Source organism: Cnephaeus nilssonii, assembly GCF_951640355.1.
Source record: "Cnephaeus nilssonii genome assembly, chromosome: X".
In the NCBI taxonomy this organism is placed as follows: Eukaryota; Metazoa; Chordata; class Mammalia; order Chiroptera; family Vespertilionidae; genus Cnephaeus; species Cnephaeus nilssonii.
In genome coordinates this window covers 42,321,649-42,343,322 of record NC_137071.1, presented here as the reverse complement: position 1 = coordinate 42,343,322, position 21,674 = coordinate 42,321,649, and the positions used below count along the sequence as shown (strand labels likewise).

Sequence of the window (21,674 nt, the reverse complement as noted above, 5' to 3'; positions counted from 1 at the left end):
AAGTCTATGTACATGGTGCAGATCCCTGGGTGTTTCCTGGAATCCTTATGCTTAATCCCTGTATGTCCTTGCAATGTAAACACATGTGTCCTCCCAAAATTACTCACCCTACTGATTGTATCCTATATAATAAAGAGGTAATACGCAAATTGTCCATCATTCCAACACACAAGATGGCCGCCTCCATGTGGTCAAAGATGGCACCCCCATGTGGACACCAGATGGCCACTACAAGATGGCCAGCAGGGGAGGGCAGTTAGGGGTGACCGGGCCAGCATAGGAGGGCAGTTGTGAGCAACCAGGCCTGCAGGGGAGGACACTTGTGGGGGACAAGGCCTGTAGGGGAGGGCAGTTGGGGGCAACCAGGCCTGCAGGGGAGGGCAGTTGGGAGGGACCAGGCCTGCAGGGGAGGGCAGTTGGGGGGGACCAGGCCTGCAGGGGAGGGCAGTTAGGGGCAACCAAGCCTGCAGGGGAGGACAGTTATTGGTGACCAGGCCAGCAGGGGAGGGCAGCTAGGGGCAATTGGGCCTGCAGGGGAGCAGTTAGGCGTAGATCAGGCTGGCACCGGAGTGGTTAGGGGGTGATCAGGCTGGCAGGTAGAAGCGGTTAGGGGCAATCAGGCAGGCAAGCAGGCGAGTGATTGGGAGCCAGCAGTCCCAGATTGTGAGAGGGATGTCCCAGATTGGAGAGGTTGCAGGCTGGGCTGAGGGAAACACCCCCATGCACAAATTTATATAGTCTAAAGATAAAAATTCCAATAAAAGCCTAATGAGGCAGGTAATTGGGGCTTCTTGGACCCTTGAGTCAGGCAAGCTCCTTAGCCCTCTCTTTCACAGTGAAACTGTGTTGGAGTAATCTGTTCATCTGTCATTCAGGGGCTGGTGGTCAGTCCCATTTGTTTATTTTTTCCTTTGTTTCCCTTGCCCTAGGAGATGTATCAGCAAACATATTCCTAGGAGATATGTCTGAGATTTTGCTGCTGAAGGTTTCTTCTAGGATTTTCATAGTTTCACAACTTACATTTAAGTCTTTTATCCATTTTGAGTTTATTCTCTTGTATGGTGTAACTTGGTGGTCTAGTTTTATTTTCTTGCTTGTCAAATTTCCCCAAAACCATTTATTGAAGACACTGTCTTTACCCCATTGTATGCTCTTGCATCCTTTGTCAAGTATTAATTGAGCATAATGGTTTGGGTCAATTTCTGGGTGTTCTATTCTGTTCCATTGATCTTTATGCCGTTTCTTGTGCCAGTATCAGACTGTTCTGATTACAATGGCTTTGTAGTATAATTTGATACCTGGTAATGTGATAACTCCAACTTTGTATTCCTTTCTCAAGATTGCTGTGACTTTTTGGAGTCTCTTTTGGTTCCAAATAATTTTTTGGACTATTTGTTCTATATCTGTGAAAGATGCCATTGTCATTTTAAGAGGGATTGAGCTGAATCTATAAATTGCTTTGGGTATTATGGGCATTTTAATTATGTTAATTATTCCAATCCATGAACAGAGTATATTCTTCCATTTGTTTGTATATTTCTCTCTTGCTTTTCTCAGTGTCCTGTAGTTCTGAGTATAGGCTTTTTACCTCATTGGTTAAGTTTATTCCAAGATATATTTTGTTGTTGTTGTTACAATGACAAATGGTTTTTTTAGTTTCTCTTTCTGAGAGTTCATTACTGGTGTATAAAACTGCCATTGATTTCTAGATGTTAATTTTGTACATTGCTACTTTTCCAAATTCATTTATTAAATCTAGTGATTTTTGGTGGAGTCTAGAGTTTTCTATGTAAAATATCATGACAAACTGCAAATAATGAGTTTCATTTCCTCCTTTCCAATTTGGATGAATTTTATTTTTTCTTCTTATCTGATTGTGGTGGCTAAGACTTCCAGTACTATGCTAAATAAGGGTGGTGAAAGCGGGCACCCCTGTCTTGTTCCTGTTCTTAAGGGAAATGCTTTTATTTTTGCCAGTTGAGTAATATTGGCTGTAGTTTTGTGATATATGGCCTTTATTTGTGTAATTGCTCTATATACACTTTGCTGAGAGTTGTTATAAAAAAATTGTGCTGGATTCTGTTAAATGCTTTTTCTGCATCTATTGCTATGATTATATGATTTTTATCTTTCAGTTTGTTTATGTGATGTACCACATTTATTGGTTTGCGAATATTGCACCAGGCTTGCATTCCTGGGATAAATCCTACTTGGTCATGGTGTATGATCTTTCTGATGTACTGCTGGATCCTATTTGCTAGAATTTTTTTGAGGATTTTGGCATCTATGTTCATGAGGGATATTGGCCTGTAATTCTCTTTCATTGTGTTGTCTTTATCTGGTTTGGGCATGAGGGTGATGCTGGCTTCATAGAAGGAGCTTGGAAGTGTTCCTTCCTCTTGAATTTTTTGGAATAGTCTGAGGAGGATAGGTTTTAGTTATTCCTCGAATGTTTGGTAAAACTCCCCTGTGAAGTCATCTGGCTCTGGGCTTTTGTTTGCTGGAAGCTTTTTGATGACTGCTTCAATTTCTTCCATAGTTATTGGCCTATTGAGCTGTTTAGATTCTTCCTGATTGAGTTTTGGAAGGTTACCTTTTTCTAGGAATATGTCCATTTGCTCCAGGTTGTCCAGTTTGTTGGAATAGAGTTGGTCATAGTATTTTTTGCTTGGTCATGATGGATAATCTTTTAAATATATTTATGGGTTCGATTTGCTGATATTTTGTTTTGGATTTTGGCATGTATGTTCATCTGGGAAATTTTGCCAGTAATTTTCTTTTATTGTTGTTTTTCTTGTTTGGGAATTAGGATAAAGCTGGCCTCATAAAAAAAAAAAAAACACCTTAGAAGTCTTCCTTTCTCTTGAACTTTTTGGAATATTTTGAAGAGGATAAGTGTTAATTCTTCTTTGAATGCTTGGTAAAAAAAACCCTGTCAAGCTGTCAGGTCCAAGACTTTTGTATCCTGGGAGGTTTGTTTTTTGTTTTTGTTGCTTGTTTGTTTTTTACCACTGCTTCAATTTCATTAGTTGTTATTCATTTATTCAGATGTTCTGATTCTTCCTGAGTCAGTTTTGGAAGACTGTATGTTTCTAGGAATTTATCCTTTTGTCCAGTTTATTCAATTTGTCGGGTTATAGTTGTTTGTAATATTTTCTTACAATTCTCTGTCTTTATGTGGTGTCAGTTGCTGCTTCACTTCTCTCTTTTCTAATTTTATTTATTTGGGTCCTCTCTCTTTACTTCTTTTTTTATGGATTTTTTTTCTTTATTGATTAAGGTATTACATGATGAGTCAATCTTTATGTGGCCTACTCTTTATGTCCTTGTTTATAAGGATTCTCCTCACCTAGTCTTCAGTTGGTTATTCAGGATGGTTTTACTATATTTTAGTTGTAACTCCAGTTTGGTCCTCAGAAAATGTCAGTATAGCTTCCACTTAATCAGCCACCATCTTGAAATCTTGCATTAGATGTTTTAGTCAGGCTTCCCCAACCCCTCTGTCTCAGAGTCTGAGACAAGTTTACTAGGTGTGCCAGTTAATAATGTGGATTATTTTCAATAGATGGAGTTACACATATGTTGATATATATGCGATTTGATATGTATGCTATTTTATTGTATTGACAGCAAGCTTCGAAACTTCGTATGTCAAATTTGCTAAAGGTGTTAACATCATAGGTATTTTTACGCTTAAAAATGTCAAATTTCGTGCCAAAAGAAGAGCATTTGTGGGAAGTTTTAATTTATTTTGAAGAAAAAGTTATCATATACTTTGGGAAGCTTATGGTGAACATGCTCCATCTCAAGATACTTGTGAACACTGGTTTAAACGCTTTAAAAGTGATGATTTCGATGTGAAAGATAAAGAATGTCCAGGTCAACCAGAAAAGTTTGAAGACCAACAATTACAAGCATTTTTGTATGAAGATGCATGTCAAACTCAAAAACAACCTGCAGAAAGATTAAATGTTGCTCAGCGAACAATTTCTGATCATTTATAAGCAATGGGAAAGTTTTTAAAGGAAGAAAAATGGGTGCCACATCAACTGAACAAAAGACAAATGAAAAACCGAACAGTCATCAGTAAAATGTTGCTTCAACAGCACAAAAGTCTTTTTTGCATCGAATTGTGACTGGCGATGAAAAGTGGATTTATTTTGAGAATCCCAAATGCACAAAATCATGAGTTGATCCAGGTCAACCATCAACATCAACTGCAAGGCCAAATCTCTTCGTAAAGAAGATAATGCTCTGCATTTGGTGGAATCAGGAAGGTTTGGTGTATTATGAGCTTCTAAAACCAGGTGAAACCATTAATATTGATCACTACCGACAACAAATAATCAATTGGAACCACACTTTGATGATGAAATGACCATAATATGCCAGAAGACACGGAAAAGTAATTTTGCTTCATGATAACACACCATCACACACTTCAAAACCAGTCAAAGACACGTTAAAAGATCTTGCCTGGAAAGTATTAACCCACCCGCTGTATTCACCAGACCTTGCTCCTTCAGATTACCACTTGTTCCGATTGATGGCACATCCACTTTCTGAGCAGCACTTCAAAACATACGAAGAAGTGGAAAATTGGGTCTGTGAATGGTTTGCCTCAAAACAAGAAAAGTTCTATTTGAATGGTATCCACAAATTACCTGAAAGATGGGGAAAATGTGTAGCTAGCGATGCACATTACTTTGAATAAAGCACTTTTGATGTTTCTCTTGAAATCATCGTGTTTTCTTTGATTACAAAATCCACCATTATTAACTGGTATACCTAGTAAGAGTACACAGAAATTTTGAAAATAAATAAATAAATAATATTAAGAGGGCACATGAATCAAGTGACATCGAAGCTACTACTTACCTTGCAATCTATTTCTACTAGGTCCCTAGTTTTTTGTGTTCTGTACCCACAGCCCTCCCACCATGGATTGCCAAGAAAATGAGTATTGGGACCAATGGGGACAGTGTGTCACTTGCCAACTGTGTGGCCCTGGACAAGAGCTCTCCAAGGTAAGTCCTGGTGGTCAGAATATTTCTTCTGTTACATCTTAGGAACCATCTGGCAATAGAGAGAGTCCAAGATTGGGAGAGCCTCACATGTGCTTAATACAGTTCAATGGGCAAAATATGGAACCCAAAGATTATAACCATAGCTGTTATAGCTCCAACAAGTAGTCAGCCTGCCAAGGTGAGGGTCAGAGGAGGTTGTTTTCTGCTACCTTGTCTTCCAAATCACTGGTTTGATCCTTGGCTTCATCTAACCTACTGTTGATTCCTTCTAGTGTATTCTTCATCTCAGATCTTTTATTCATTTATGACTGATTCTTTTTTGTTTCTATGTCTTCTTTTATGCTTAGTATCTCTGTTTAAGTCCAAGTTTCTTGAGCATCCTTATAACCATTGCTTTGAGCTCTGTATCTGGTAGATTGCTTGCCTCTATTTCATTTAATTATTTTTTCTGGGGATTTCTCCTATTTGTTTATTTGGGACATGTTTCTTTGTTTCCTTTTTTGGCTGCCTTTTTCTATTTGTTTCTGTGTATTAGGTAGATGTACTATGTCTCCCAGTCTTAGTTTGGTGACTTTATGCAAGGTGTCCTGTGGATACCAGTAGCACAGGCTCCCTTATCACCCAAGCAAGATGATCTAGGAATGTCTCATGCGTGGGTTATATGAGCCCTATTATTGTAGCTGAGTCTTGATTATTGTTGGCTCCTCTGTGAGTGGAGTCAACCCTCAGGCTGCCTGACTGTGGGAATTATCCTTTGCCAGAGCATATGAGCTATTGTGTATGTGATGACCATATGAAGTGGAATTGGCACTAGCAGGGTCTGGTTCCTGCTGAGATCTCCCCTTGGAGGTGCTACTTATGGAGTTAATTGGGTCCTGCTCTTATGTGATCTGAAACCTGTCACTGGGTGTGTTGTTACTGGGGCCTCTTAGGAGGGACTGTATTGTAGGCCAATGTCAGACACTACTTGTGACTGGCCTTGAGATGTTTGGTGCTTCAAAGTGACCCACAGTTTGTTGTAGCCTCTCCTGGGCCTATTTGTGCATAGGAGAGGCCAAGGTGCACACCAAGGATGGATTTCACCACCACCAAACCTAGTGATAAGTCTTAAAAATGCTCAAGGCACCCTCAGTTCCACCTTCACTTGCCTCTGCCTGCCAGCTGCCTTTTAAGTCAGTCACTGAAAAAAATCTCTGGAATTGTGTGAAATAGGTTCTCAGTGAGTCACCAGGTAAAAGTGAGTGGTGTTTACTAGATTGATATAGATTCAAACTTAGTTCCAGTTATGGGTTTCAGTCCAATCAGCAAAAGTTCCAGGGTACACCAAGGCCTGTCACCACCCACCAGATGCCTGTGGACCTTTGTGGTGGACTGGCGTCTCAGGGAATTGTCAGGGTGAGGCCAGCAGCATTCATCAGGCCTAAACAGATCAATGTTTGTAGGAAGAGATGGTTCTGCGCAGGTGGGGAACACGAGTGGCAAAATGCCCCCATTTTAGAGCCACACAATTCAGTCTGCCTCTGGACCTCCTTGACAACCCTACCTCTGCAGGGCAGGGATGCTGGAGTCAGGGGGGTGGGGCTAGTAGATCTCCCATGGGGGGACTGTTCTGGTAAGGCTTTTGGGAAGGGGAGGCAAATGACCTCCACCCCAGTGCCACATAACTCTGTCTCTGACATCCACTGAGTCTTTCTGGACTACTCTTCAGTTGGTTATTCACGTGACCCAAACAGCTAACTGTCCTACAAAGTGTAAGCTCTGGGAGTCCAGAGGGTCAGGCTATTGCATTCCCTGAGGGTGATGCCCAAAGGAGGGGAATGTTCCACCCAAGAAAGATGGTGTCTTTGGGATGGGAAAAGAAAGCACAGGGACTCTGGTGGCTGTCCCTTCAGCTTTCTTCCCAGAGCCACGCAACTTAGTTTTTCCTCAGAGGACTCTATTCTGCTCCAAGCCACCTTCCTTCTGCTGAAGCCCTAAGTGAGTGGATGTGAATGAGATTTTGTGCTGTGGACCTTTAAGAGGACTCCTGGGTTTCTAGCAGACTCCTGTCTCCCTGGCTGACAGAATTGTTACTGATTTTCACAGCCAAATGTTATGTGGGCTACTCTTCCTTGGTCTGGTGCTCTGGGCAGGGGAGCCTGTTGTAGGGTTGAGATTCCATCCTCCTAAGGGGGAACCTTTGCAGCTGAGATATCCCTCCAGAATCTCAGCCACCCCCCATGGGTGTGGGTCCAGCCCTTTTCACATCTCCACACTTCCTACTAGTCTCTATGTGGCTTCTATAAATCCTTAGTTATAAAACTGCTGTCTGGCTACTCTTCAGTTGGTTATTCATGTGGCTTTTTCTATATTTTAGTTGTAATTCCACTTTGGTTCTGGGAAGAGGTGAATGTAACTTCCACCTTTAATCTCCTACAAAATCTATTTTAAATATCACATTGATCTCTTTTTTAATATAGTTTTTTAAATATATTTTATTGATTTTTTACAGAGAGGAAGAGAGAGGGATAGAGAGTTAGAAACATCGATGAGAGAGAAACATCGATCAGCTGCCTCCTGCACACCTCCCACTGGGGATGTGCCCGCAACCAATGTACGTGCCCTTGACCGGATTCGAACCTGGGACCCTTCAGTCCGCAGGCTGACGCTCTATCCACTGAGCCAAACCGGTTTCGGCACTTTTTTAATATAGTTTTATTGATTTCAGAGAGGAAGGGAGAGGGAGAGGGAGATAGAAACATCAATGATGAGAGAGAATCATTGATCAGTTGCTTCCTGCATGCCCTCTACTGCGTATTGAGCCCAAAACCTAGGCATGTGAATTGAACCCATGACCCTTCATTCCACAGGCCGACGCTCTACCCACTGAGCCAAACTGGGTAGGGCTCACATTGATCTTTATGATACAAATTATGTCACTTCCAAAAAACTATCTCATGTGCATGGCATTTATCTGTAAAGCTAGCTATCTGAACTTCTCCAAGGGAGAACAATAAGTGTTTCTATATGTCAAACTGCTTATCAAACTCTCAAAAAATTGTCCATGATTAAATGTACATTTATCTAAGCACCTCTCTGGTACCATTTTTTTTTTCTTCACCAATAGAAAGCTCAGAGAGAATGAATGAATTGCAATACTGTGCTCCTGCAAAACCTTTACATATAAATAGCTTATACTTATTTGGCAGTCTATACCTTGTAATGAGCTCTCACGTGCATTATTTCATTTGGCTCTCAGACTCACCAAGATAGTATTATCAGCCTTATAGGTTTTAGATGAGGAAAATAATATTCAAAGACAGAGGATAAGTGACTTTCTCAAAGTCAGAATGGTTCAGTAAAAATAAACCAGATACACCTGGATTTGAGTCCCAGCTTTCCTGTGGGCAAATTAGTTCATCATTGACTCAATTTGGATGTACTAAGTTAAAAGTAACAAAAAACCTTAACAGCTTGAACGATAGCACATTTATTTATTTAATGAAGTTTGGAGGCAGAGAGCTTTGTGGTTAGTTGGGCAGATCAACAACTTTGTGAAGGTTCTTTTTATCCTTCATCTTGGGCACCTTGCTGTTTTGTCCTCATGCTTGTGGCCTCCTGGTTGCCACAATCCAAAACATCACATATTCACACTACAGTCAAAGTCAGGAAGAAGGTTCAGGGGAAACGTAGCTTGACTGTTATTAGGTAAGAAGTATTTTCCTAGAACTCCCAGAGATTTTCACTTATATCTTATGGACCAGAACTGCATGCTTCAAGTATCTTTATACTGCAATAGAAGCTAAAGGAGTACCTGCCAAATAGAAATGGGGTTGCCATGATTGACTAAGACCAATGAAGAATCAGTTTTTGTGGCTGGTCAACTTGTCACCAAGAATGAAATCAATGTTCTGTTAGAAAGGGAGGAAAAAATGAATAGTGAATTTTGAATAAACAGCTAACAGAATCTGACACATATTTGTTTTTATAGTTACTTTTATTTTGTTTTAAAGTGCATCCATATGAATTGTAAACATCAATGCAAATAATTATTTGAAGAAAAATCAAAATTATTTTTCAGGACATATTTCTAGAAGTATAATTACCAAGCTATGTAATGCATACAGTTTTAAGATTCTTGAAATATATTAGCAGATAAGATTTTTTATTTATTTATTTTAGAGAGAGAGGATGAGAGAGAGGGAGAAAGAGAGAGAGAGAGATTTGTTGTTCCACTTATTTATGCATTCATACATTGATGCTTGTATGTGGCCTGACCAAAGATTGAACCCACAACCTTGGCATATTGGGATGACACTCGAACCAACTGAGCTACTCAGCCAGGGCCAACACTTCTTACTTTTTACTAATTTTCATTGAAATTACATTTATTTTCAACAGTGCGTGGAATTCTTAAATCCCAGATGCTTAATCACACATGAATAATGCATGTTTTTGTCATCTATTAATTTTATGCCTTCCTTTGTAACATTAAATTACTAATTTATAAGGACTTTGTGAAATTTTTTTCATTCTTTGCTAGAGAAAAATCCAAATATTTTTGTGTTTATTTGTCTATTTGCATTTCCAATTTCATGAATTGTTTCTTATTGATTGCTTTTCTGTTTTACTCATATTTTATAGCTCACTAGAGGCCCAGTGCACGAAATTCATGCATGGGGGGGTGGACCTCAGCCCAGCCTGCACCCTCTCTAATCTGGGACTCCTCGAGGGATGTTCGACTGCCCAGGACTCACAACCCAGGACTCTTGGCTCCCAACCACTCACCTGCCTGCCTGCCTGATTGCCCCTAACTGCTTCTGCCTGCCAGCCTGATCACCCCCTAACCACTTCCCTGCCAGCCTGATCGACACCTAACTGCTCCCCTGCTGGCCCGATTGCCCCTAACTGCTCTCACCTGCCAGCTTGATCACCCCTAACTGCCCTCCCCTGCCAGCCTGGTCACCCCTAACTGTCCTCCCCTGCAGGCATGGTACCCCCAACTTTCCTCCCCTGCAAGTCTGGTCCCCCACAACTGCCCTCCCCTGCAGGCCTGGGTCCCCCCCAACTGTCCTCCCCTACAGGCCTGGTCACCCCCAACTGCCCTCCTCTGTAAGCCTGTTCAGCCTTAACTGCCCTCCCCTGCAGGCCTGGTCCCTCCCAACTGCCCTCCCCTGCCAGCCATCTGTGGCAGCCATCTTCTGTCCACATGGGGGCAGCCATCTTGTGTGTTGGAGTGATGGTCAATTTGCATATTACTATTTTATTAGATAGGATTCTTGACTCAAATAAGGCAGCTGAGTAGACAAGCATGTAGCTCAATAAAGAGTATTTTTTAAATAATTTATATAAAGTATAAAATTTTTAAAAATAAGAAATTGTTTTGAATTTTGTTTCATTTTATCATCTTTTGACTATTTCATATATTTTCCATTTGACATATTAATTTGATGACATATAATAATACATTACAAAAATTAAAATATCTTACATTCCCAAGAAAAACATTATTGATTGTAATTTTGGTTTAAGTACTCCTTTATGTTTTATAAATTAATATTTTATTTATAATAAATAAATGCACTTATAGCAATACAAACATCAAAATTTGTATCATAATCGTGCTAGCTTGGAAAAATTAATAAAGAAGATCAATGTTTTTCTGGTTATAAAACCAGTTATTAGCTAAAGAATTTTGTGGGCTTTGATTATTTGGAAGAATTTACTTTACCTCCTAATTAAGAAAGAGAATTCTCAATATAATATTTTATGGTTATTTGTTTCTTTTTAATTTTTAAAGAAATGATTCTCCATTCATTTAAGTAATTATTATTGAAGACAATTTGTGACTATTTATTTTTACCCAATATACAATTCTCTGCTTTTAATTGGTGTACATAAACCATTTATATTTAAGGTAATTATTGATATGTTACAGCGTATTTCTGCTATTTTATTATTATTTTCTTTGATTTCTTTTTTTTCAATTTTTTATTAAGGTATTATATGTGTACATATCTTACCATTGCCCCCCCACCCCACTCCCATATATGCCCTCAACCCCCAGAGTTTTGCATCCATTGGTTATGCTTATACGCATGCATACAAGTCCTTTGATTGATCTCTTATCTCCCCCACCTCGCCCTAACCTTCCCCCTGTAATTTGAAAGTCTGTTTGATGCTTTACTGTCTCTGTATCTATCTTTTTGTTCAAGTTTATAATGTTCTTTATTATCCATAAATGAGTGAGATCATGTGGTATTTTTCTTTCATTGACTGACTTATTTCACTTAACATAATGTTCTCCAATTCCATCAAGGTTGCTGCAAATGATGAGAATTCCTTCTTTTTTATGGCAGCATAGTATTACATTGTGTAGATGTACCACAGTTTTCTGATCCAGTCATCTGCTGACGGGCACCTAGGCTGTTTCCAAATCTTAGCTATGGTGAATTGTGCTGCTGTGAACATAGGGGTGCATATATCCTTTCTGATTGGTGTTTCTAGTTTCTTCGGATATATTCCCAGGAGTGGGATTACTGGGTCAAATGGGAGTTCCATTTTCAGTTTTTTGAGGAAACTCCATACTGTTCTCCACAGTGGCTGCACCAGTCTGCATTCCCACCAGCAGTGCACGTCTTCCTCTATCTCTTTTTTCAGTGTCCTGTAGTTTTCCGTGTATAGGTCTTTCACCTCCTTAGTTAAGTTTATTCCTAGGTATCTTAATTTTTTTGGCACGATGGTAAATGGGATTGCCTTTTTAGTCTCTCTGTCTGTAAGTTCACTATTGGTGTATAGAAAGGCCATAGATTTCTTGGCGTTAATTTTGTATCCTGCTACATTGCCGAATTCCTTTATTAAGTCTATTAGTTTTTTGACGGAGTCTTTTGGATTTTTTATGTACAATATCATGTCGTCTGCAAATAAAGACAGCTTTACTTGTTCTTTTCCAATTTGGATGCCTTTTATTTCTTCTTCTTGTATAATTGCAATGGCTAATACTTCCAGTACTATGTCAAACAGGAGTGGTGAGAGTGGGCATCCCTGTCTTGTTCCTGTTCTTAGGGGAAATATTTTTAGTTTTTGTCCATTGAGTATGATGTTTGCTGTGGGTTTATCATATATAGCTTTTATTATGTTGAGGTATGAGCCTTCTATTCCCACCTTGTTGAGGGTTTTTATCAAGAAAGGGTGTTGGATTTTGTCAAATGCTTTTTCTGCATTAATTGATATGACTATGTGATTTTTATCTTTCAATTTGTTTATGTGATGTATCACGTATATTGATTTGCGGATATTGTACCATCCTTGCATTCCTGGGATAAATCCTACTTGGTCATGGTGTATGATCTTTCTGATGTACTGCTGGAGCCGATTTGCTAGAATTTTGTTGAGGATTTCGGCATCTATGTTCATGAGGGATATTGGTCTGTAATTCTCTTTCATTGTGTTGTCTTTATCTGGTTTTGGTATTAGGGTGATGCTGGCTTCATAAAAGGAGCTTGGAAGTGTTCCTTCCACTTGAATTTTTTGGAATAGTCTGAGGAGGATAGGTTTTAGTTCTTCCTTGAATGTTTGGTAAAACTCTCTTGTGAAGCCATCAGGCCCCGGGCTTTTATTTGCAGGAAGCTTTTTGATGACTGCTTCAATTTCGTCCATAGTTATTGGCCTATTGACCTGTTCAGATTCTTCTTGATTGATTTTTGGAAGGTTATATTTTTCTAGGAATATGTCCATTTCCTCCAGGTTGTCCAGTTTGTTGGAATAGAGTTGTTCGTAGTATTCTGTAACAATCCTTTGTATCTCAGCGGGGTCTGTTGTTATTTCACCTCTTTCATTTCTGATTTTGTTTATTTGGGTCCTCTCTCTTTGCTTCTTGGTGAGCCTGGCTAGAGGTCCATCAATCTTGTTTATCCTTTCAAAGAACAAGCTCTTGGTTTTGTTGATCTTATGTATTGTTTCTTTGGTCTCTAAGTCATTTATCTCCGCTCTGATCTTTGTTATTTCCTTCCTTGTGGTTACACTGGGCTTTTCTTAGCTGCTCTTTTACTAGCTCTTTGAGTTGTAGGGTTACGTAATTTATTACCATTGTTTCTTGTTTTTTGCAATAGGCTTGTAGAGCTATGAACTTCCCTCTCAAGACTGCTTTTGCTGTGTCCCATAGATTTTGGATTGTTGTGTTCTCATTGCCATTTGTTGCCATGATGTTTTTTATTTCTTCCTTGATCTCTCTGGTGACCCAGTCCTTGTTTAATAGCATGCTGTTTAGTCTCCATGTGTTTGATTTCTTTGGATTGTATTTATTGTAGTTGATTTGCAGTTTTATGCCACTGTGATCTGAGAAGATGCTTGATATAATTTCTATCTTCTTGAATTTGAAGAGACTTTGCCTGTGACCCAGCATATGGTCTATCTTTGAAAATGACCCATGTGCACTTGAGAAGAATGTATATTCTGTGGCTTTGGGGTGAAATGTTCTGAAGATGTCAATTAATTCCATCTGGTCTAGTGAGTCATTTAGGATGGATGTTTCTTTGCTGATTTTTTGTTTAGAGGGTTTGTCCAGTGGTGATAGTGGGGTATTAAAGTCTCCTACTATGATTGTATTGCTATTAATCTCTCCCTTGATGTACTCCAGGAGTTTTTTTATGTATTTGGGTGCTCCTATATTGAGAGCATATATGTTTACCAGAATTATTTCTTCTTGTTGGATTTCTCCCTTTAGTATAATGAAGTGGCCTTCCTTATCTCTTGTTATGGCATTTACTTTGAGGTCTATTTTGTCAGATATAAGTATTGCTACCCCAGCTTTTTTTTCATTTCCATTTGCCTGAAAGATATTTTTCCATCCCTTCACTTTCAATCTGTGTGAGTCTCTTGTTCTGAGGTGGGTCTCTTGTAGACAGCATATATATGGGTCGGTGTTTTTTTATCCATTCACCTACTCGACGTCTTTTGATTGGAGCTTTTAGTCCCTTTACATTTAAAGTTATTATTGAAAGGTATTTGTTTGTAATCATATCTATTTTTGTGTCTGTATTCCTTCTTACCTGTTTATTTCTTCTTTTTACAGTACTCCCTGTAGCAATTCTTGCATTGCTGGTTTGGTGGTGATAAACTCCCTGAGCCTTTTTTTGTCTGCAAAGCTCCTGATTTCCCCTTCAATTTTGATTGGTAGTCTTGCTGGATATAGTATTCTTGGATTCAGTCCTTTGCTTTGCAACACTTTGTATACCTCCTTCCATTCACTTCTAGCTTGTTGTGTTTCTGTTGAGTAATCATGTGACAATCTGATGGGTGTCCCTTTGTAGGTAACTCTCTGTCTCTCTCTTGCCACCTTTAGGATTCTCTCTTTATCATTTATATTTGCCATTGAAATTATGACATGTCTTGTTGTGGGTCTTTTGGGGTTGATCCTGCTTGGGACTCTCTGTACTTGAGTAACTTTTATCTTTCCCATATCCGGGAAGTTTTCTGTCATTATTTCTTCAAATAGATTTTCTAATCCCTGCTGCTCTTCTTGTCCTTCTGGCAGCCCTATTATATGCATTTTACTTCGTTTCATGTTGTCCCTAAGCTCCCTTAGGCTTTCCTCCTGCTTTTTAATATTTTTCTCCAATTGCTGTTCAGCTTGAGCTTGTTTCTGTACCTGATCTTCTAACTCACTAATTCGGTCCTCTGCTTCTTGTAGTCTACTGTTGAAACTTTCCATGGTGTTTTTGATTGTAGCTATATCACTTTTCATTTCTTCCTGATTCTTGCATAAGTTGTTGATTTTCTCATCCATCCGATGTATAAATTCCACAACCATTACTCTGAACTCCTTTTCGGTCATGTTGCTAGCTTCAGTTTCACTAATTTCCTTTCTTAGCGACTCCACATTTTCTTTCCTCTGTGAGTTATTTCGTTTCCCCATTCTGGCTATTACCAGAAAGCTCAAGCTTCCGTTTGCGTGGACCTGGGCCGTGTGCTGTGGGGACTTCGCTCCACCCGTTTCACTGAAGTGCTCTGACACTAGGATGTGTGGATGCCTTTGGTTGGTGGGAACCAGACTTGCCCAGGTCAGTGTCCCCAGTGTTCCGTGTGGTCTCGTGTGCACACTTAGAATCAGGGGCCCTGTCTGCACCACACTGTTGGTATGTGCCGAAAATGAGATCCTTAGCATGTGCCAGGAGTCAGAGTTTCCCTGTGTCTGCACCAAGACTCGAGTGTCAAAGTCTCTGTTGCCTTGTGCGGTTTCTCGTTGAGAATCAGGGTCCCTGTGTGTGCATGCACCAACAATTGGGGTCACTGGCTCTTAGTGTGAATGCGCTGTGAGTCAGGGATCCCAGGCAGCTGTGACCGGTGTGCCAAATTCCCTGAAGTGGAGCTGCGTCCTGTGTGTGCTCTCTCTACTGAGCCAAACCGGCTAGAGCGCACATTCTTAAAATCCTGAAGGTGAGCTGGCTCCGTGCACTCTCCCAGAGTCCTGGAAGGGGGGCGGAGTCCGTCCTGCGCTCCAAATTCCCCAAAGGGAAGCCCCTCTGTGCACGCTCTAAGATTCCCGAAGGGGGAGCTGTGACCCACAAGCCAAATTCCCCCAAATTCCCCGAAGGGGAGCCCTCTGTGCGCACTGATAGAGTTCCCGGACGGGGAGCTGCTTCTGTCCCGCGCGTGCGCCAAATTCCCTACGGGGGAGCGCGTCCCTGCTCAGAGCTCGGAAGCTTGGGCGAGGGGCGGGTCTATCAGTTACTATGGCGCTATCTGCGTGCTTGCGGGGAGGGGGATAGGCTCTTTGACTCACGGAAATCTGCGGGGAAGTCTGGATTCTTGTTGTTTGTTGGTCTGAAGCTGTGATAACAGTTCTCTGTCCCCAGTGGCTGCAGGGTCCTGGTTTGTGTCAGAAGGCAGGATCCGAGTCTCAGGCAGCTCTGATTCTCAAGATGGCGTGGTCTCCGTGTCCGCACCAGCCACCGAGAAGTGTCCGCTTTGTGCGCGGGGCTCCGCCATCTAGGACTGCCCGGTTAGGCAGCCCCTTGGAAGACCTGCAGAATCTAACTGACCCTACCTCATACACACACACACACACCACACATGTCTACACTCTCCTCTATGGGTTCCTCACTCACACTCTCTCTCTCCCTACCTTCCTGCCGGTCGCCATCTTTTTTCCTATTTTCTTTGATTTCTGTTTCTTGTTTCACTGTTTGCTTTTTCTTTATTTCCTGCAGTATATGTGAACATTTTTTAGGATTCCATCTTGATTTATTTGTAGTGTTTTTGTATAGTCTTTTAAAATATATATATTTTATTGATTTTTCAGAGAGGAAGGGAGAGGGATAGAGAGTTGGAAACATTGATGAGAGAGAAACATCAATCAGCTGCCTCCTGCACACCCCCTACTGGGGATGTGCCCACAACCAAGGTACATGCCCTTGACTGGAATCGAACCTGGGACCCTTCAGTCCGCAGGCCGATGCTCTATCCACTGAGCCAAACTGGTTAGGGCTATATAGTCTTTTTTTAAGTAGTAACAAATAATTCCTTTTTTAATTATATAATTTATTTTATTTTATTATGTTTTCAAAATTTTATTGAATTTATTGCGGTGACATTGGTTAATATAATTATATAGGTTTCAAGCATATGTTCTATAATACATTATCTAGCTACTGTATTGTGTGTTCACCACCCAAAGTCAAGTGTCTTTCCATCACCATTTATCCCTCTTTACCCTCTTCTGCATCTCCCCACTACCCTTTCCTTCTAGTAATCATCATACTGTTGTCTGTGTCTATGGGTATGTTTTTGCTTAATCTCTTCACCTTTTTTACCCAACCCCCAACCCACCTCCCCTCTGAAAGATCTCAGTCTGTTCTTTTCATCTATAAGTATTTTTCTATTTTGTCTGTTTATTCTGTTCATTAGATTCCACATATAAGTGAAATCATATGTTATTTGTCTTTCTGTTACTGGCTTATTTTCCTTAGCATAATACTCTTTTTAAAAATTGTTATTTGTTAATATAGTAGTCTATTTGCTGAGGTGTTTTTCAAACTATTTTTTGCAAAAACTGCCATATGTAGTCACTGAAGTCTCTGTTCCTTTAGATTATGTTCAGCTAATATTTTCACATAGATTTCATGAGTTTCAAGTGTTAAAAAAATTAGATAGACGGACATGTCCCTAGCCTTGTCCCAGAGCAAATAGAATGAACAGCTGAAACGAATAACATCCAACCTGAACTGGTGAAGGAGACTCAGCTGGTGAGACAGTTTGCAGCCAGGAAGGGAAGAGGATCCCAGAAGAAAGGTAAAATCAAGGATCTGCGCAGGAGAGTCTGCCAGACCTCTGAACCCAGAAGGTCAAAGGGAATCCACTCAGCATCAAGCTGCATCCCTGGGGACAAGCACAGCATCTGATTGTGGAAAGAAGGACCACAGGACTGCTGGACGGCAGGGGATTCTAGATCTGGGTCCACAGTCACTAAAGGCTGAACCCAGAGGGGGCAGCCTAAAGGGCTGATGAGACCGCCCAGTGCTGGCAGGAGAGGAGTGCGCAGAGGCGCAATCTTTCCCCTCTCTGTGGCTGGTGCCTTTCTTAACTGAACCTAGTTCATAGGACCTTTCGGATACAGACACTTATCTCTGGCTGTGGTGTGGGAGAAGGTGTGGACTGTGGAATCTGGGGAGAGGAGGGGGTCCAGGAGAAGTGGCAGCAAGTCTGGCGCTGAGTCATACCTAAGCTTGGGACCTGGGCAGCCATTTTGTCCTGAAGAGATAGCACCTCCCTCCAGTCTCCAGGCAACCAATACAGCCACACCCAGATTCCACCCTGAATGACACAAAGGATTAAAAAAAAATCTAAATAGTCCCTGAGAGTGCAAAGGGACTGGCGTAAAGAGAGACCTTCAGTCCCAGCAAGAGGAAACTGAGAAATAGTACAGTACAGAAGACTGGGATCTTAAGCCAGCCAAAGGAACAACACTTCACTTTTTCATTTTTATTTTTATTATTTTACTAGAGGCCCGGTGCACGAAATTCGTGCACGGAGGGGGGTTGTTCCTCAGCCCAGCCTGTACCCTCTCCAATATGGGACCCCTCAAGGGATGTCCGACTGCCCGTTTAGGCCCGATCCCACCGGGATCGGGCCTAAACGGGCAGTCGGACATCCCTCTCACAATCCAGGACTGCTGGCTCCCAACTGCTTGCCTGCCTGCCTTCCTGATTGCCCCTAACCACTTCTGCCTGCCAGCCTGATCACCCCCTAACCACTCTGCTGCCAGCCTGTTTGCCCCCAACTTCCCTCCTCTGCCGGCCTGGTCACCCCTAACTGCCCTCTCCTGCAGGGTTGATCACCTCCAACTGCCATCCCTTGCAGGCCTGGTCCCTCTCAACTGCCCTCCCTTGCAGGCTGAGTGCCTCCCAACTGCCCTCTCCTGCTGGCCATCTTGTGGTGGCCATCTTGTGTCCACATGGGGGCAGGATCTTTGACCACATGGGGGCAGCGATATTGTGTGTTGCAGTGATGATCAATCTGCAGATTACTCTTTTATTAGATAAGATAGAGGCCTGGTACAGGGGTGCGGGCCAGCTGGTTTGCCCTGAAGGGCGTCCAGGATCAGGTGGGGGTTCCCTTGGGGTGTGGGGCAGCCTGAGCGAGGGGCCTGTGGTGGTTTGCAGGCTGGCCACGCCCCCTGGCAACCCAAGCAGAGGCCCTGGTATCTGGAATTTATTTTCCTTCTACAATTGATACTTTGTAGCCTGGAGCAGAGCCAAGCCTGGGGCTCCCTCCGAGGCCGGCAGCCATTTCTGTTGGGGTTATAATTGAAACTTTGTTGCCTTAAGCGGGTGGGCCCAGCCAGGGTGTGCGGAAAGGTTTGCTTCCCCTGTTGCCAGTGGCAACCCTGGCCTGCTCTCTCAAGCTCCATTCTGCCGCCATTTGTTTGAATTTGTTTACCTTCTATAATTGAAACTTTGTAGCTTGAGTGGAGACTTAGGCCTGGCCAGGGCAGGCAAAAAGCTTGGCTTCCTCTGTTACCTAGGAAACCTTGCTCTCTGTGGCTGTAGCCATCTTGGTTTGGGTTAATTTGCATACTCGCTCTGATTGGATGGTGGGCGTGGCTTTGTGGGTGTATCGGAGGTATGGTCAATTTGCATATTTGTCTATCATTAGATAAGATTATTATTTTGTTATCTCTGTTTTCTTTTTTTTCTTTGTTTTCCTGTTTTTGTTTGTTGTTTTATTTTCTATTTCTTTGTGCATCATTTTCCCATCACTCTTTTATTTTTATTTGCTATTTTTTTATTTTTATACCATTTTTGAAATCAATTTTTTGTAAATTTATTATTATTATTATTTATTATTTTCTTCTCATTCTCTTTTTTCTTATCCACTCGTCCCCTTTGCACATTCTCTATACTGAACTGAGGTCCTCCACATATTCATCCAATTCTTAACCTTATTTTCTGTATATAAGCTCAGCCTCTACAGATTCTGCCCCCACCCTCTTTGCTGGGTGTTTGGTGTTTGTATTCTTTTGGTTTATCTATTGGTTCTGTGGTGTTTTCCATAATATATATATATATATATATATATATATATATATATATATATTCTCCTTTTTCTTCCTTTTTCTTTCTTTCATCTTTTTCTCTCTGTTCAATATCATTTGTGCACTCTTTTCTCTCCCCTAATTCTCTTTTCTCATATGGTAACTTATAGTGGGGTTATTGGTGTCATGAGTACATTCGTGCTTTGTTCCCTTTGTGTTGTGTCTTGTTGAGGTGAATTTTATCTTATCTGACCAGGTGCTAGAGAGCCAGCCACATAAAAAGACACCTGTAGAGGAAACTCCATCCACGAATGGGTCAATAGGTCACCCCAGACCCAACTACAGAGGCAGGAATAAGGCAGCAGTGAGGGAGAGAGCGTGAGTGAGGTAGGGAGCAAAAGAGGAGTGTGTGATCATGTGGTGTGTGTGTGTGTGTGTGTGTGTGTGTGTGTGTGTGTGTGTCTGTGTGTGTGTGTGAGTGAGGCACAGTTAGATCCCACAGGACCTTCGGAGGCAGACTAACCAGGCTCGCCTAACTAGGCAGCCTCTGCTATTGTTGTAAACAGTACCAGGAGGCCAGCTCATCCTCAGAGGCCTCACCTTTTTGAAGGGGAGACCTGCTGTAACGGGGAGCCCAGCCTCAACTCCACCCAGGGTGCCCTCAGAGAACAACTGGGACTCTACAACCACCCCTGCCAGGAATCTGCTACCTCAGCTATGGTCCCACAGTGAATGAGTGCAGCCACACTGGGCGCAGGCTCCTGTGAGTTCTGAAGCACGCTCCCCTCTGACCAGCCCAATGCTTTAGCCCAGAGCATTGCAACCATGTGAACAGCAGACACATGAGCAGCCTGCTCCTGTCCAAGGAGCAGCAGCCCTGTGAGCAGCCTGCCCCTGTCCAAGGAGAAGCAGCTGCACACAGCCCACACACTGCACCTGTCCGAGGAGCAGCAGCTATGCGAGCAACCTGCCCCCATCCAAGGAGCAGCAGCAGCACGAGCAGCCTGCCCCCATCCGAAGACCAGCAGCTGTGTGAGCAGATGCCCCTGTACAATGAACAACAGCACCAGAAGCATCCCACCCCCATTCGAGGAGCAGCAACCACTTGAGCAGCCAAACTCGGTCCAAGGAACAGCAGGCACATGAGCAGACTGCCCACATCTGAGGAGCAGAAGCCACATGCAGCCTGCACCTGTCCAACAAGCAGCAGCTGGAAGAGCAGCCTGCCTCCATCTGAGGATCAGTAGCCACATGTTCAGCTCATTCCCACCCAAGGAGTAGCAGCCAAGCAAGCAGCCCATCCGACGTCAAAGGAGCAGAAGCTGCATGACAAGCTCGCAACTCTACAAGGAACAGCAGCCATGCAAACAACCTGCCCCTGTCCAAGAAGCAGCAGCCTCATGAGCAGCCTGCCTCATCCGAGGAACAGCAGCAGCGTGCAGCCAGCCTGATCCAAGTTGCAGCTGCCATGTGAGGAGCCCACCACTGTCCAAGGAGAAGCAGCCACAGGCAGCCTGCCCCCATCTGAGGAGCAGCAGCCTTGTGATCATCCCACAACATCCAAGGAACAGCAGATGTGCAAGCAGCCTCCCCCACAAGCCAGAGGAGACACCACTGCTGCGAACAAGACCCACCAGAGGAGCCGCTGCCAACTGAGGAGCAGCCGATTCCACAACTGCCAGAGTTGCAACCGCAGCTTAAGGAGCCACTGCCACCCAAGGAGCAGCCACTGCATGACTCAACATCTAGATAAGTCATTGACACCAAAAATGGGTAGACAAAGAAAACCCCCAAAGGAAAGAAAAGGAGGAATCACCAGAAAAGCATCTTAGTGAAACAGAGGCATGCAATATGTCAGAAAAAGTTTTCAGACTAAGGGTCATATATTTCATAAACCAGATGGATGAAAAAATCCAAAAACTTGTGTAAAAATCAAGAAAAAATGGATAAAAATATCAACAACTTATTTAAGAATCAAGAAGAAATGAAGAGTGATATAGCTGCAATAAAAAACACCATGGAAAGTTTCAACAGTAGACTAGGAGAAGCAGAGGACCGAATTAGCAAATTAGAAGACAGGGAAGCAAAACACACCCAAACTGAACTACAATTGGAGAAAAAAAATAAGACACAGG

The 21,674-nt window shown here is 42.2% G+C and overlaps 1 protein-coding gene across 1 annotated transcript in view; it reads left to right on the top strand.

Moving 5' to 3' along the window:
• Positions 1 to 4,940: 4,940 nt before the first annotated feature.
• Positions 4,941 to 21,674, top strand: part of EDA2R (ectodysplasin A2 receptor) — a gene marked incomplete at both ends in the record, with an annotated part of 47,889 nt that continues 31,155 nt past the window's right edge. Inside the window, 1 exon segment of the mRNA XM_079765956.1 lies at positions 4,941 to 5,027. Coding sequence (XP_079622082.1) covers positions 4,941 to 5,027 — 87 coding nt within the window.